Source organism: Cervus elaphus, chromosome 20 (assembly GCF_910594005.1).
Source record: "Cervus elaphus chromosome 20, mCerEla1.1, whole genome shotgun sequence".
Lineage (NCBI taxonomy): Eukaryota > Metazoa > Chordata > Mammalia > Artiodactyla > Cervidae > Cervus > Cervus elaphus.
This window is the reverse complement of record NC_057834.1, coordinates 114856809-114873691: the sequence shown is the minus strand read 5'-3', so window position 1 is coordinate 114873691 and position 16883 is coordinate 114856809. Positions and strand designations below refer to the sequence as shown.

Sequence of the window (16883 nt, the reverse complement as noted above, 5' to 3'; positions counted from 1 at the left end):
TTTCAAAACTTACCTCCTCTAAGAAGGTTTCTCTTAACTAACCTACACTAACTACACTGACCCTTCTCAGCAGCTCATCAGTACTATTATATTCCATTTGTTTTACATCAATATACACTTGCTGAGGTCTTCTTAGGTTGATATGATTTCTATCTTCTCTCGATTCTTTTTCTTATATTTCATAAGAAGTTCTTTTGAAATTTCTAGTAAAACAGGAGTTCTAAATGAAAAAGGAAATCTTTTAGTCTTATCCCAGTGATTCGTTACCATCACTGGATATTACTTGTTAGTTCCAACAGACACATGAGTTTCACTAACTCAAAAAGAGATGCCCCAGGATTTATAACACAAGATGCAAATCAGTAATCAAGTTCTAAATTTACTCCATACTATTTATATTGATATTTAACTTGTAAATGATACAATAAATGCTGATGCTCCCAACTGACTCTAGATTGGACAAAGTTCTCTTACCGAATATGTGGGACTTATTTTAGAAATTTGCAAGAAGCATTACTATACTTATATTTGCTATCACTGAAGAAAAGAATGCAAAAAAAGCAACACCCAGTTGAAGAAAAATGCATGTTCACGACAGATCTGGAAACAAAAATTAGTTTAAAACTGCAAACTAACATTACATACTAAATATAGAATTGCCTATTTTAATAAATGTTGTAAAAGAAATTGAGATGCACATTTGCAGTCTAACTGCCATACCATATCCATAACCTTATGTTCATGTCAACTTTAGTGGACTAATTTTGATTCTAAATATAAAAATGTTTTATAATTAAGTGCCAAGTCAGCTCTGACCTTAATTTTGACAATGAGAGAGCAAAATTTTATAAAAAGGAGAATTACATTAGGGTGAGAAAATTTGTTTTTTAAAAAGAAATATACAAACTGAGGTATATCAAATGTATATCAAATATGAGGTATATCAAAATATATAGTTCAGCAAATGACTGACTTTGAAAAGTAACCTAAGGAGAATAAAATATAAAGAAAACAAAAGATACTATGATTTCTTTAATGAGAAAAGTTGATAAAACATTATCTTCACTAAAGATAAAAGAAAAAAAAAAGAAGGAAAAGTGTAGAGGTACTGACCAATATTTTTACATTTCAGATACTTAATTGATAGGCTTCAATTAATCATGCCATTTTATTGGATGCTATGTAATGATGAAAAGACAAACACTGTGCCCTCTAAGAGTTTATGATTAACACAGATTAAATGCAAAAGCAGAGATGATAAAGGCAGCAGCCAAATGTTGCTCAAAAGACCAATTCACAATCTATTAGTACATTAATACACTAACACTAGCCAAGAGATAAGACTTATGTCTATAAAAGAAAAAACATTTGCCTGAGAATCAGATGATCTTGTGTGTCCCTGAGCTTTGCCTCTTCAAATTCTGATATCCTTTAGTTCATATTAGGATCAAGCACTAAAGTAAGTTAACAGTGCACAGCAACACTGATGTGACAGACAATCCTAAGAAAGCAGTACTTTCAAGTAATTCTAAGGGCCACAGTAGACAATATTACCTTTGGACTGAACCACTAAAGTCATGTAATGAGCAGAATAGTAACGAATCCAGAATTCTCTCAATCTAGCATGTGTATCAGTATTGTTTCTTTTGGGCTCATGTTTGAGAGTTTCAGCATTTCCTATAAAAAAATGAAAAAGATTATAGATATGACTAAGTTTACTGTATTAAAAGTCTCTACACTGACAACGCACCCTCTGCTACAATAGACAACTAAGGAAACAACCCAAGCGACTCGAAATACTGAAACAGTTTACAATAATAAGACAAAAATTCACAAGAACAATTTCAAGCTATATTTTAACACATAAGGAATTAATCTCCAGTTAGCAATACCTCAACAACAGTACTTGCCTTACATTTCCTTTCTTAGTAATTGTCTATCAGGTTTTATCTATGAATTATTTTAGTAATATTCTGCATAATTCTTAAACATAAACTACACACAGCCAGGATGCCATATAAAGAGTATACAACTGTACAAACAAGCAAACAAGCAAATCATCCTTTGAATGACTGGTCTAAATGCTATTAGGCCAACTCATTCCAGATTCTACTCTGTTGTCAAGAGGATTAATATAAGGCTATAATAATTGAATTCTAACAATAAGAAACAGCCATTATGAAAAACAGACACCATTCAAACAGCTTACCAATTAAACAAAATTAGGTCACAGCTCAAAAACTACTAGAGAAATCACTGCTCAATCTCTGTTGATAAAGGCAAATTCAGGTTGGGGTAAAGCACATATTTTATAACACAATTTTTTAAGAGGTTCAAATTCCACATCCACCATTATCATATTTAAGCAAATTAACTTCTCTGAGCCCGTTTTTTTATCTTTAAATGGAGATTATAATGGTATCCAGGTTCATAACATTGTTATGACGATTAAATGGGATAATTCACACTGTGGTAGTAGAGCATCTGGCACCCAAAAAACATTTTCTAAATATTAGGTGCTATTCCTCATATATCCAACATTAGGGAACCAAAATATAGGCATACTTAACTGCTTTCTATTTGAAAAGCTACCTATCTACCCCAAAATGTAAAAAGTACCTAACTACCTTACCTTTCCATTCTTTATAAACCCTTCATGCTCTCAATCTTTCTTTACTAGAAAATATGAAACAGGATGAAGTATTTAGTCTCTTACCCCAAAAAAATTTCCCCATAGGATGTCCAGGTCTAGCAAGGCTTCCAAACAACATTTCCTTTCTGTTTGCGTCAGAGGGTCTTGCAAGCTGATATTCTGTCAATTTTAAAGAAATACTTTTAATAAAATGAAATTCAGTATCTTGATTTACTATCTGGAAATTCAAGCTTAAAGAACTGAAAGTAAGGAAGTAACAAAAATTAGTTTTATGAATCATGTGTAGTAAGACTGAAGTGGGGAATTCAATGATCTAGGACAAGTTCTATGACTTAATATATTCTGTAACTTTGGGTAGTCAATTCACCTTTCTAGCGATTTTCCTTTATTTTCCAATGAAACAGGGAGTTAATGACCTGAAAGTTTCAAGTCTAGAATATGAGAACTAAAATACTGCCTGCCATATCAGTAAACAAAGGATGTTACAGCCATCAAACCATCACATTACAGCCACAGGGACAGTGCGTCCTAAGGAAACTCAGCATGAGAAAACACAGGATACTGGCCCCAGATAGCTAAGATGCTATCAAAGGAATGATTTCAGTGAGTCCAGACTCTTGCATCTTCCCATACATAGAAAAGCACTAAATTCCTTATCTTGAGATATCTCATTTTCTTTTATTAACAGTAATCTTTTGATGTTTCAACCACCTGGTCTCTTGTTGCAAAAAACTCCTATATATCCTGGCTCCCTGATCCCCCTTGCCACTTTAGAACAGTTTTTTCAGCATTATCTGAGATGCTTCCCAGGCTTGAAAAAGCATCTGAGATGCTTCCCAGGCTTGAAGTCCTCAGAGAACCCATCAAGTTAAATATAACTCTCAACTTTTAGGCTGTGCATTTCTATTCAGTCAACAGATGCTATGTCCAACATTTTATTAATGAAGGTGTTAATAAAATGTCAAATCAAATTCCTTATTATCTGAGAACTTTGCTATATATATTATTTAAATTTCCTCCAAAGCCAACTATGTAGATAATAAAGTACTAATGGTTAAAAACAATCACTTTGAAGCCAGAAATATCTTGGCTAGAATCCAAGTTCTGCAATAACTAAGCTGCACAACAGTGAGGAAGTTATCTAACCTCCCAAATTCTATTTTTCGTCTATAGTATGTAGTTACTAGTACCAAGCTCATAGGATTTTTTTAAATAAGATACATTCCTACACTGACCATCTACTATACTACTAAACTAATTGCTGGAGGTAGAAAGTTCAGAATCAAAGCAGAGTCAAAATATCAGGCTGAAGAGATAAGGAAGAAACAATTTTTGAAAGAGCCCTTCTAAGCCTCAGTTTCACTGCATGTCAAAAAAGGATAATGGAGGTAATAATCATAATGATGCACATAATAAGCTCAATAAATGTTAGCTATTATTACTTACAGGAATAATGGTAAGGCATTACAAATGTTTAGTAAGGAGAGTAACATTATCATTATCATAGATCTAGACTTCAGTAAGTTCATTCTGGTTGTAAATGTGGAAGCAAAAGCAGAGACAGGAAAACTGATGAGGAGCCATCACTGTTATACTTGGTAAAGAGAGCAGAAACCAAAGTGGTGACGGAAGAGATGGAAAGAAGTGGAAACATATATGAAATAACATACTTCAGTTATAAATCATGAAGTCTAAATTAAAGATGAGACAGTAAAAAAAATACATTTATAATTTCCATATCTGGAAAATATACATAGTAAAAAGTATATATACATAGCTTCAACAAAGCAAATTTTTAAAATCTCTGTAAAAATATGAAGATATGGTGGCTATAACACAGAAGAAACAATTCCATTATTAAGTGTGAAAGACTGAACAATGGCCCCCAAAGATGGCCATATCTTAATCTCCAAAACCTGTGAATGTGTTACCTTATATGGTAAAAGGAACTGTGCACTGTGATAATGATCTTGTGATAATGTGATAATGTGATAATGATCTTGTGATGAGGGGACTCTACTATATTATCTGGGTGGTCCCAATGTAATCAGAGGGTCCTTAAAAGAGGATCAAGGTCAGAAGATGTTAAGACAAAAGCAGGGTCAGATAGCAAAGGAGATTCCACACCAATGGCTCTTAAGATAATGAAAGGAACCACAGTCTAGGAAAGTAGGTGGTATCTAGAAGGTAGGAAAGGAAACAGATTCTCCCTTGGGGCTGCCAACAGAAATGCAGTCCTGAGGAAATTATTTCAGATTTCCGACCTCCAAAAGTTTAAAAAAAAAATCTGTTATTTTAAGCCACTGAGTTTCTGGTAATTTGTTACAGCAGCAACAGGAAACTACAATAGAGTAGACATATAAACATATCTACAAAAAGTAATCTAGTATTTCCCTACAACTGACAAAAATAGAGTACAAATACTGAACACTTAGAGAACACACTCAACCACTTGATTATATTAAAAAAAAGCTTTGGTCATATCCCCAATCTCAATTACTAAGGTACAATATGTAAGCAATTACACATGATTATGTAAGAGTATGAATAATCATTAAAATAAAGAGCTAATCATTAAGGATAATATTTTCTCTACAATCTTATTTTAGCAATAAGTCAATCTGATTTTAAGATCTATCCTGTGTACATTTGTGGCTTCTGTGATTAAATGTATTCAAGAAAATTATAAAACACTGAACAGACCTATCTGCATTGTGCAAACAAATTCTTATAAATTTATGTGTATAACCACTCCATTGAAAGATCAGACCAAAAACAGACTGTCAATGCAGGGCATGGTAATGAAGGTACAACAAGTATAAATTTAAAACCTAGGAAAGAATCTCTTCCATAAGCAGGAGGAGAAGGAAATGAAAAGGAAATGAAAATGAAAAGATGAATCTACCATGACAGCTGAATTTCATTTCAACTCCTCTCACATTGAATGGGTCATTAGAACATGCAGGCAACTAAAAACATGCAAATGAGGTGAGAATGATAGAATAAAGATTATTACATCCTAATAAAAGAAAACAACATCCAATTGTGAAGCTTTCAAAAGTGCTTAATAGACCTCATTATTTGTAGACACTGATTCTGGAAAAAGAAAGGCTAAGATGTGTGACTACAATACTGACTTCGACCTGGCCTAGAGCTGTTAACTCTTAATGGTCTACATATGATATGTGTTAACATGTGACACTATTCAATTATAAATGTTTTGTGGCTTTAGCCAAGATAAATTTATGCTGTGTTCATAATAAATATCAGTATCTACCAATGTGTAAATACTGAGTCCCCAAATGTTCATATGTTCAATGTTCACAGAACCTAAACTTAGTTCATCTTAAATTTTCTAATGTATTATAAATACAAATAAGAGAATAATATATCATAAACAATAAGCTAAAAAACTACTTAATGAATACTAGTTTGTTACACCAAAATTTTAAGACCTCTCCCATCTCCTTGCATACATGGCATGCTCAGTCGCTTCAGCCGTGTCCGACTCTCTGCGACCCCATGGACCATGGCCCGCCAGGCTTCTCTGCCCATCGGATTCTCCAGGCAAAAATACTGGAGTGGGTTGCCATGCCCTCCTCCAAGGGATCATGCCAACCCATGGATCGAACCTGCATCTCTTGCACTACAGGTGGGTTCTTTATCACTGAGCCACTGGGGAAATCCCTTTCATCTCCCTCATCTCAAGTAAATCCTTTATACTTAGAAGGTTAAGTAACTAATGATATATACCTAGCTATCTGTATCAGATTACAAATTGAAACCTAGGTCTCCTATCATCAAAAACAAAACAAACAGAGCCTTTAGCTTAAGTTCATTTTAAACCAAAACTACTTATTGTGAGTGTGTGAGTACATATCATATATCACACATTCAAAATAAAATATATTCTGAATTAAACTCATAAAATTAAATGAGATATTTAATCTTTTGGGGGGGGCGCACCACACAGCTAGTAAACTCTTAGTCTGTCAACCAAAGACTGAGCCTGGGCTGCTGCTGCTGCTAAGTCGCTTCAGTCGTGTCCGACTCTGTGCGACCCCTTAGACGGCAGCCCACCAGGCTCCGCCGGCCCTCGGATTCTCCAGGCAAGAATACTGGAGTGGGCGGCCATTTCCTTCTCCAATGCATGAAAGTGAAAAGTGAAAGTGAAGTCGCCTGGCTACAGCAGTACAATTTCTGAGTCCTATCACTGGACCATCAGGGTTTAACCTTTTAAATGGCAATTTCAACCCACTCTTGAAACTATACAAATAAAAACACACCTGAAAGAATTAAAGACACAGAATATAGTTCCTAGGTTCCAAAAGCAAGGAAGGCTTTTAGAGTTTTCCTTATTTATTTTAGTTTTCATACATTCAACAAAGTTATCTGGGCCTATGAAAAAACCCCGTTGTGGGTAAGTAAATAACAAAAATGAAGAAAATAAATCTTTGGTTATAAGAAGCGACTAGAGCTAGGAGGAATCTAACTCCATTCTACCCTCTTTTACTAATAAATTGAGGGCCACAATTAGTGACATTTCTATAACTAAAACACAGTTTGCTGACTTGAAAACAAATAGTTCTTTCCAGTCATCTGCAGTTTATTTTGCCTAGTGAAGGCAGTAAATGATTATCAGAAATAGACACACAATCAAACCAAAGGGAAAATTTACAAAAGGAAGAACTAGTACAAAGACCTTGCCTCTTCAGTCATGCAAGCCAAGCCTAACTTATATGAACTGGAAGTCCCCCCAAGTGTACTATTACATGTTTCTAATGCTAAAATAAGGAAGCAGGGTTAATCTGCAGTGATATTATTTACCGATACCCTGTAACTGAGAGATATCTGTAGCACAGTTCTCTAACGAATCCTCACCCTATACAGACACACAGTTTTCCTTATTGTCTTCAATCAATCTTTAAATCACAAAGATAAGAAAGATCATCAAAAAGTAAAATTAACAGGTTTCCTGCTCAGGAGTTTAGTTTCTTCATCTATAAACATACCAAAATTATTTTCAGTACAGAAGCTAAATCCACAAAGCAGTGACACACAGAATTAACAAAAAATAAGCTATTTTAATATCAGGATGGTGCATAAAGTAAAGCCTCAGAGGAAATATTTCTTCATGCAAAAAGAGTATGTGAACTTCTAAAGTCTGAATACCCAGTATTAGTCTTAAGAATCAAGAATTATGGTAAGAGGTCAGTCACTGTGGTAAAACCCTCAAAAAAAGCAAAGGCTGAAAAATCAAAAATCCACAATCCTTCAATTTATTTCAAATCTATACTGAATAGACACTTAATGGCTTCAGTAATAAATATGACATTTCTATTTTAATTTAGCCCTTTATGACACAAAGAGTGATAAAGAATGATAAATGTGCTAAATAACTGGATCAATGAAGGAAAAAACAGTATGACATAAAGCACTTACCACTATCAACAGCTTCAACTTCTCGGTCAATTGCATCTCTGATCATTAGCGGATGAATGAAAAACTGGGCCCATCTTAAGACAAAAAAAAACACCGGGGTCTGGTAAAAGCTGTTCACCAGCCAACATCTATTTTTTTAAAGTAAGAAACTTTACTAAGCTGGAGATTTAGTTCATAATCATGTGTATAAAACCTAAACAATATACAGCATTTCTAGATTTTGAAGTCTATGAACCACTTTTTCTCTATTAAGAAATATAACACCCACTACAGAAAAATACATAAAACGAGCATAAAGACTTCAGGGCAAATACCAAAGTGGCAACTACTCAGTTCAAGAACTAGAACACTGTCGAAACTCTAGAAGCACCCAGTACCCATCTCAGAAGTAATATCATAAATGTTACAGTAATCACTTCTCTGCTTTTCTTGGTAGTTTTAACACATATACATGTATTTCTAGACATGTTTCTTGATTTTTTTTCCATTATCAACCCTAAGGAGCCTTTTCAGAAATTTTATTCCAGTCACTACCCTATGAAATTTCTGTACACATATACAGCCTGTTTACATATTGTATGTGTGCCTGATTTCATAAGTAAAAAGTATCTGAGGACTACTCTTTTTTAACTTTTTAAGTTAAAATATTAACGGTTATTAGTATTTCACTTAATTGTATAACTATATTTGTAAGCTTTAATATAATTTATTCCTTATAGAGGTTGTAGTACATCAAATTACATATGCAAATTACCCATTTATATAATAATGGCAATACAATCAAGTTTTAAAAAAATTAGTATTTATTTTTCCAGCAAGACATTAAAAAATTAATTTCCTACAATATTTAATAAACTTTGAACTTCTGGTTGCTCTGAGAAGATTTAACTTAATTAGCTACTAGTACTCATTAAAATGTTACTGACATTTTTTTCTTTTCAGTACTTGTTATAACTGATGGGCTAAATAACTTTTGTTGAATTAAATAATAAAACAGATTATATTTAATTCTAAAAATCAAAGTCACACACAAAAGAAGAGAGAGGGTCAAACATAAACCATATCCACAAGGCAGCTAATGGCAACCAACTGACACACGCAGACTACCTCTAGTGATGATTTCATGATCAAACAATCATGTGAACGTCCTCCAATCATCTATCACCACAATTGTAGCCCAGACCTTACATACGCTCTGCATCTCTTCCATGAACTCAGTGTCAGTGTAAACGGTGCTCATGTGATTCTTGAGAAAACTCAGAAAGAAATTAATACTAAGTGAAGATTTTGCAGATAGGGTTAAGCTTTGGAGGGCCACAAACCATTATAATATCAAACATTTTTTTACCTCCAAGAAACAATTTCTGCTACCAAAAGAAACAATATGAACCCTGCCAAGAATGCATGTTCTAGACAATATATTTTCATTTTTGAGCTTCATATAAATGGATATGTAGTTTATATACCCTTTACATGATTTATTTAACTCAACACTTTAATAGTCATTCACGATCTTACACGTGACTGTGGCTGATTTATTTTCACTGCAATAGAATATTCCAAAAAAAAAGAAAAGAATATTCCACTGCATGAATTTACTCATCCATTCTACTGCTGATGGATATTTGTGCTGGTTCCGGATCCGAACCATTACAAATAATGTTGTCAAAAACATTCTTATAAATATGTACCACGGCACATGTACACAAGTTTGTCTAAATATCTATCTAAGAACTCCAAGGTAACAGCACATGCATCATACGTCCTACCTCACCAGGTTAATACCAAACCTTTCCAAAAGTGACTGTGCCAGTTTACTCCTGCATCAGAACATTCCTCCAGTCCTCTACAACCTCATCTTCACTTGGTATTGTCAGACGTTAAAATTTTCTGTAACTTTTAGAAGGATAGTTAAATTTCATAATGATTTGAATCTACATTTTCCTGATAGAACATTTTGTAAATTTAGTAATAATTTTAATTTCTTCTGTTATAATATGCCTGTTTTAGGGCTTCTTCTATTGGGTTGTAGTTTTCTTATTGATTCTAACAGTATATATATTTAATTATCCATTGTGGCTCAGACGGTAAAACGTCTGCCTACAATGTGGGAGACCCGGGTTCGATCCCTGGGTCAGGAAGATCCCCTGGAGGAGGAAATGGCTACCCAGTCCAGTACTCTTGCCTGGAAAATCCCATGGACGGAGGATCCTGGTAGGCTACAGTTCATGAGGTTGCAAAGAGTTGGACACAACTGAGTGACTTCACTTCACTTATATAATATGTAAAGCATATATAATCATATGTAAACATATGTAATCTAATAATTAAAACTCAATGGTATTATTCTAAGTCCTTTGTTAGTTACATGTGTTACAAATATATTCTTCCACTTTATACTTGCTTTTTTCACTCTCTTTATGTTACCTTTACATGAACACAATGTACTATCATCTCTCCTTTTTGTTTTTCCATCTTGTTTGATAATCCTTATCTAAGGTTAAAGTCACGCTTTTCCATAAAACTTTTAATGGCACTTTTCACTTTTTGGTCTATAATCCACATAGAATTGTTTTTTTGTGTATGTTGTGAGATAGGGAGTCAGTTTTGTTTTTGCCATTATACTATCTTGGTATTATTTTTTTAAAAAGCCCTTGACCACTGCTTCATAATGTTCCCATCAAAAATCAAGTGTCCATGTATGTGTTGGTCTATTTCCATTCCAAGAAACATTCTGTTCCACCGTCTCTTTGTCTAGCCTTCTGCTAACACCACAATGTCCTAACTACAAAACAAATCTTAATATCTAGTAGGTCAAGTTCTACGACCTTGTTATTTTTCCAATTCAAAAGTATCCTGGCTATACTTAGCCCTCTGTATTTCCTTATAAATCTTAAGAGTTAGGTTGTCTATTTAAGACTAAGTAAATCTTCTATGATTATGGTTGTGATATCACTGAATCTGTACATTAAATAGGAAGAACTAATGTCACTGAAAAAAACAAGAGAGAAAGATTTTGGGGAATCCCCTGGTGGTCCAGTGGTTAGGACTCTGCACTTTCAATGCAGGTGGCAGGGGTTCGATCCCTGGTTGGGGAGCTAGGATCCTCCATGCTTAGCAAAGTGGCCAAAAGAAAAATTTTTTTAAAGGGCTTAAAATCCATAAATAGTATTTCTCTCAATTTATTTAGGTCTTTTATTTAATATTTAAATAAGATTTTAATATATCCTCCATGAAGAAGTCTTATATATAATTTGGGGGATGATTCCTTTTTTTCCCAAACGTTAAACTTTTTATTTTGTATTGGGGTATAGCTGATTAACAATGTTGCAGTAGTTTCAGATGAACAGTGCAAGGGACTCAGCCATACACACATGTATCCATTCTCCCCTAAACACCCCTCCTTTCCAGGCTTCTACATAACACTGACCCGAGTTCCTTGTGCTATACAACAGGTCCCTGGTTGGTTATGGGAAATGATTCTTGAATGTCTGATTATGTAGCTCTTATAAACTTGGTTTTAAATTTCAATTTCTAATTGCTGCAGATACACAGAAATTATACTTTTATATGTTAAACATAATTTTTGTGGTTTTAAATTTGTGCATATCCAGCTATCTTACTGAATTCTGTTGTTAGTAATTTTTATCTATATATTTTAAATTTTCTATGTTCACAATCATATCATATGCTATGACAGTTTATTTTGCTTATTTTTCTTTCTTCCCTAATAGAATGATGAATAGAAGTGATCATAAACCGCATCTGCCTTGTTCTTGATCCCAGCTTGAAATCTTTCGAAGTTTCACCATTAAATATAAGGTTTGATTTAAAATATCAAATATCACACTGAGAAAGCTATCTTATATCCCACTTGCCAACAGCATCTTCATTAACAGATACTCAATTTCACCATGTAATTTTTCTCTACATACACAGAATTATGGTTTTTTCTCCTTCAATCTGGCAATGAGATGAACAGCACTGATTTTGTTAACCCTACCTTGTATTTCCAGGATGAACCCAACTCAGTACTGCTGTATCAGCCTGTTTGTGAATCTGGTCTATATTTTTTCTTATATTATACTTTCTTACATCAAGGTTGTGCTGTTTTTTAAATGAGGGAGGAATTATTTCTTTCCTCCATTTTTTTGTAAGACTCTAAAGAAAACAAGTTTATTTTTGAGAAGATCTTTCATTACTGATTGATTTCTTTAATGATTATGAGTATGCAAACTTTTAAATTATAATTTCTCTTATGTGGGTTTTATAAATAATATTACTAGGAATTTGTGAATGCCCTCTAGTTTTTTCATTTACTGGAAAAGGTTTTCAAAATATCTTATTATATTTTCAATATCAGCCAATATATCATATTCTTTTTTATTCCTGATATTTTCACATACTTTTTTCCTTTGACCAGTCTCATAAAAGGTTTATCTATTTTGTTAGTTTTTTCAAACCAACATTTAGCTTTCTAGAAAGTCTATGTTTGCTGTTTCTATTGAGACATAATTCACATACCACAAAATATCCCTTTAAAAGTATATAATTAAAAGAATTTTACTACATTCACAGAATTGTGTACATTACCACTAATTTCAGAAAACAGTCATTAACCCCAAAATAAACTCTGTACCTTTTAACAGTCATCTTCTATTCCCCCATCCCTCCAGCCCCTGTAACACTTTTGATCTCTATGGATTTGCCTATTTTGGACATTTCATGTAAATGGAATCAAACCTTATATGGGGCCTTTTGTGTCTGGCCCCTTTCTCTTAGCATAATGTTTTCAACATTCATTTCAAACATTGTATCATGCACCAGAACTTCATTCCCTTATTATTGCCAAGTAACATTCCTTTGTATGGATATGCCACATTTGGTTTATCCATTCATCAGTGGATTGACATTTCGGTTTTTCCACTTTTGACCTATTATATATGATGCTGCTACAAACACTCATTTAGATATTTTTATGCAAACGTATGTTTTCAATTCTCTAGAGAATGTATACAAAGAGTAGAACTGCTAAGTCATATTGTAACTCTAACTTTTGATGAAGTTTTCTAACTACATTTTCTAACACAGCTATACCACCAACAATGTATGAAGGTTCTAATTTATCTACACATTTACCAATAATTGTTAATGTTCTTCTTTTTGAAGTGATACCTCACTGAAGTTTTTTTTTAATTGAAGTATAACTGTTTTACAATGGTGTGTTAATTTCTGTGAACAGCAAAGTGACTCGGTTACACCTATTTTTTCTATTCTTTTCCATTCTGGTTTATCAAAGGATACTGAATATAATTTCCTAGCTATAAAGTAGGATCTTATTGTTTATCCATCCTATATATACTTGTTTGCATCTGCTAATCCCAAACTCCCAACTGTTCCCCCTCCACCCACCTTTCCCGTGGCCACCACAAGTCTGTTCTCTATGTCCTTGAGTCTGTTTCTGTTTCATAGATATGTTCATTTGTGTTCTATTTTATTTTTTTTTAATTTTTTTTACTTTTGACTCAGTATTTATTTACTTTCATATATTTAAGCACAATAAGATATTTGAGGAATAATTGAAGGTATTTTGATCAAAAGTATTATTGAGGCAGTTCCTTCAACATCTTGGGGACTGCACCCTCAAACTTCTTTTCTAAACTGTTTTTCTGGGCACTTGTAACCCATCACCCTGGACATGTTACATTGAAAATGGTGACTGACCTTCAGATTAAACATGCAACCAGGGCTGTGAACTACTGCTGGAGAAGCTGTGAATTCTCTGACCACCGGTTACAAGGCAGCAGAAACAGTATGGCTAGTAGATAGCAGTTTGTGAGTCAGGTGTTTATACAGTTAAGTTATTAACAACTCATTAGTCTGGGGCCCCTAGCTAAAATTATCACATTTTAAAAATAAGGTGATAACTATGTTCTGGGCCTCCCAGATTGTGTTCTATTTTAGATTCCACATATAAGTGATATCATATTGGTCTCTGTCTTTCTCTTTCTGACTTACTTCACTTAGTATGATAATCTCTAGGGTCCATTCATGTTGTTGCAAGTGGCATTATTTCATTCTTTTTTATAGCTGAGTAATACTCCATTGTATATACACACCACTTCTTTATCCATTTATCTATTGATGGACATATAGGTTGCTTCTATGTGCGGCTATTGTAAATGGTGCTGTTATGAACACTGGGGTGCATGTATCTTTTCAAACTAGTCTTCGTCTTTTCCAGACGTATGCCCAAGAGTGGGACTGTTGAACCATGATGGTGGATCATGTTGTCCACACTGTTTTCCATATTGAATACACCAGTTTACATTCCCTCCAACAATGTAAAAGGGTTTCCTTTTCTCCACACACTCTCCAACATTTATTATTTGTTGACTTTTTAATGATGGCTATTCTGACCAGTGTGAGGTGGTACACCTCACTGAAGTTTTGATTTTCATTTTCCTAGTGACTAAGATGTTGAGCATTTTTTCATGTGCTTATTCATACCTGAGTAAGATACCTGAGTATCTTCCTTGGAGAAATGTCTATTCAAATTCTTTGCCCATTTAAAAATTGGATTATTTGCCTTACTGTTGAACATAGATACTAGCACCTTAGCAAATATACCATTTTTAAATATTTTCTTCCCTTCTGTGAACTGTCTTTTCATAGGACCCATTAAAGCAAAAAAAAATTTAATTTTAGTGGAGTCCAATTTATCCAGTTTTTCCTTTGTTCCTTCTGTGTTTCATGGCATATCTGCAGAACTATTGCTATGTCCAGTCACAAAGATTTAAGCCTATGTTCTCTTTAGTCTTACAGCTTTTGCTCTTACACTTAAGTATATGTCTCAATATGTATATTTTTTGGACAAAGTATCTAACTTGATTCTTTTGTATGTGCATATCCAGCTGTCCCAGTACCATGTGTTGAAAAACTGTTTTTTCCCATTGAATTGATGTGGCACCCTTGCAACTAACCGTAACTGTAATGGTTTATTTCTGGAGCCCCAACTCTATTCCACTGATCAGTATGTCTATTCTTTTTTTTTTTTTTTTTAATTTATTTGGCTGTGCTGGGTCTTAGTTGTCACATGTGGGATCTAGTTCCCTAACCAGGGGTTGAACCCAGGCATTGGAAGCATGGAGTCTTAACCACTGGACCACCAGAGAAATTCTCCTATGTGTCAATTCTTATGTCAGTACCATTTAGCTTTGAGTAAGTTTTGAAACTGAGAATGTGAGTCCTTTAACTTTGTTCTTTTTCAGGATTAATTTTGACTATTCTTGGTCAATTCCTTTCAATATGAATTTCAGAACCAACTCATCAATTTCTTCAAAAAAGACAGCTGAAATTTTGATATGGACTAAGCTCAATCTACAGACAAATTTGGGATGTACTGCCATCTTAACAATATTAAGTCTTGTAATCTATGAACATGGGATGTCTTTCCAGCTCTTGCAACTCTCTTGTTAAATTTATTCCTAAGTATTTTATTCTTTTTAATACTACTATACAAGGAATTTTCTCAATTTCATTTTTGAATTTTTCATTGCTAGTGTGTAAAAATACAGTTGATTTTTGTACAATGACCTTGATTCTGCAACCCCATTAACCTGATATTAGCTCTAACAGTTCATCTGTAGAATTTGTAGGGTTATTCACATATAGTTAAGTTCTTGCTATTTGCAGTAGTTATGCTTTCTAAAGTCATCACATCTGCTGAATAAGCAAGTACTGAATGACTCTCCAGGAGTAATACATACATACACACACAAACACACACACACTCACACACACAGATTATGACCTTAAATCCTAAAGGTATCTCATTCTAGTTGATTCTCTTTTATTTCACAAAAAAGAAAATGAGATTCAGAAGCATTAAGTACTTTGCCTAAGGCCACTTTCCCAAGGGGCCTTTCCCAATGGGTACCAGAGTTGAGACTCAAACTCCATAGAACTGGCTCCAGAGCCAGAGCTGCTTTTACTATGTTATTCTGTTCCCTATCCTCTGGTCACTTCTGTATGAAAGCTGAAATAAAAAGGCAGAGTGTTGCCTTGTTTAACCTCAGGTGAGAATGTGTAGGTCAGGCAACTCAAATTTTTCACAATTTTCCTTTTTTTCTCCCCATATGTCCATGAATGACTGCAAAAGCATCACAAGTATTCATCTTGGAGCTATAAAAAATTTAAGTGAGTAGATGAATTCTCCATAAATAATGAGAATCATTCATATAAGATGATGCCATCTACAAGCAGTTTTACTATTTTCCCAATCTGAATGCCTTCTTTTTTGTGTCTAATTGTTCTAGCTTAAACCTCCACTACAATGTCAAATAGAGGTGGACAGAGCTGATGTCTTGATCCTCATATTTGGGGAAATGTTTTCAATCTTCCACCATTAAAAATGATGTTAGTTGTGGGTTATTCATAGATACTCTTTATGAAGTTGAGGAAGTTCCCTTTCATTCATGGTTTATTACAGGTTTTATCATGAAAGGGTGCTGAATTCAATTAAGCGCCTTTTCTATTTATATTGAGATAATTTTTAAAATGTGTTTCTGTCCTCCCATTAATTTGGCAATTATGTTGACTGGTTTTTGTATGGTGAACTACCCTTGCAGTCCTGGGATAAATCCCACCTGAATGGTGCATAATCCTTTTTATATGCTGCTGATTCAGTTTTGTAGTATTTTGCTGAAGATTTTTGCATCTATATTCTACTATTTGGAGAAGGAAATGGCAACCCACTCCAGTACTCTTGCCTGGAAAATTCCATGGA

The 16883-nt window shown here is 33.9% G+C and overlaps 1 protein-coding gene across 2 annotated transcripts in view; it reads right to left on the bottom strand.

The window, feature by feature from the left end:
• The window catches only part of NRDC (nardilysin convertase), a 105917-nt gene that overhangs the window by 43012 nt on the left and 46022 nt on the right, over positions 1–16883 (bottom strand). For both annotated transcript variants that reach the window (XM_043877042.1, XM_043877043.1), the window contains 3 exons: positions 8096–8169; positions 2717–2812; positions 1555–1677 (listed from right to left, as the gene is read on the bottom strand). In XM_043877042.1, coding sequence (XP_043732977.1) covers positions 1555–1677; positions 2717–2812; positions 8096–8169 — 293 coding nt within the window. The remainder of the gene's footprint in view (positions 1–1554; positions 1678–2716; positions 2813–8095; positions 8170–16883) is intronic.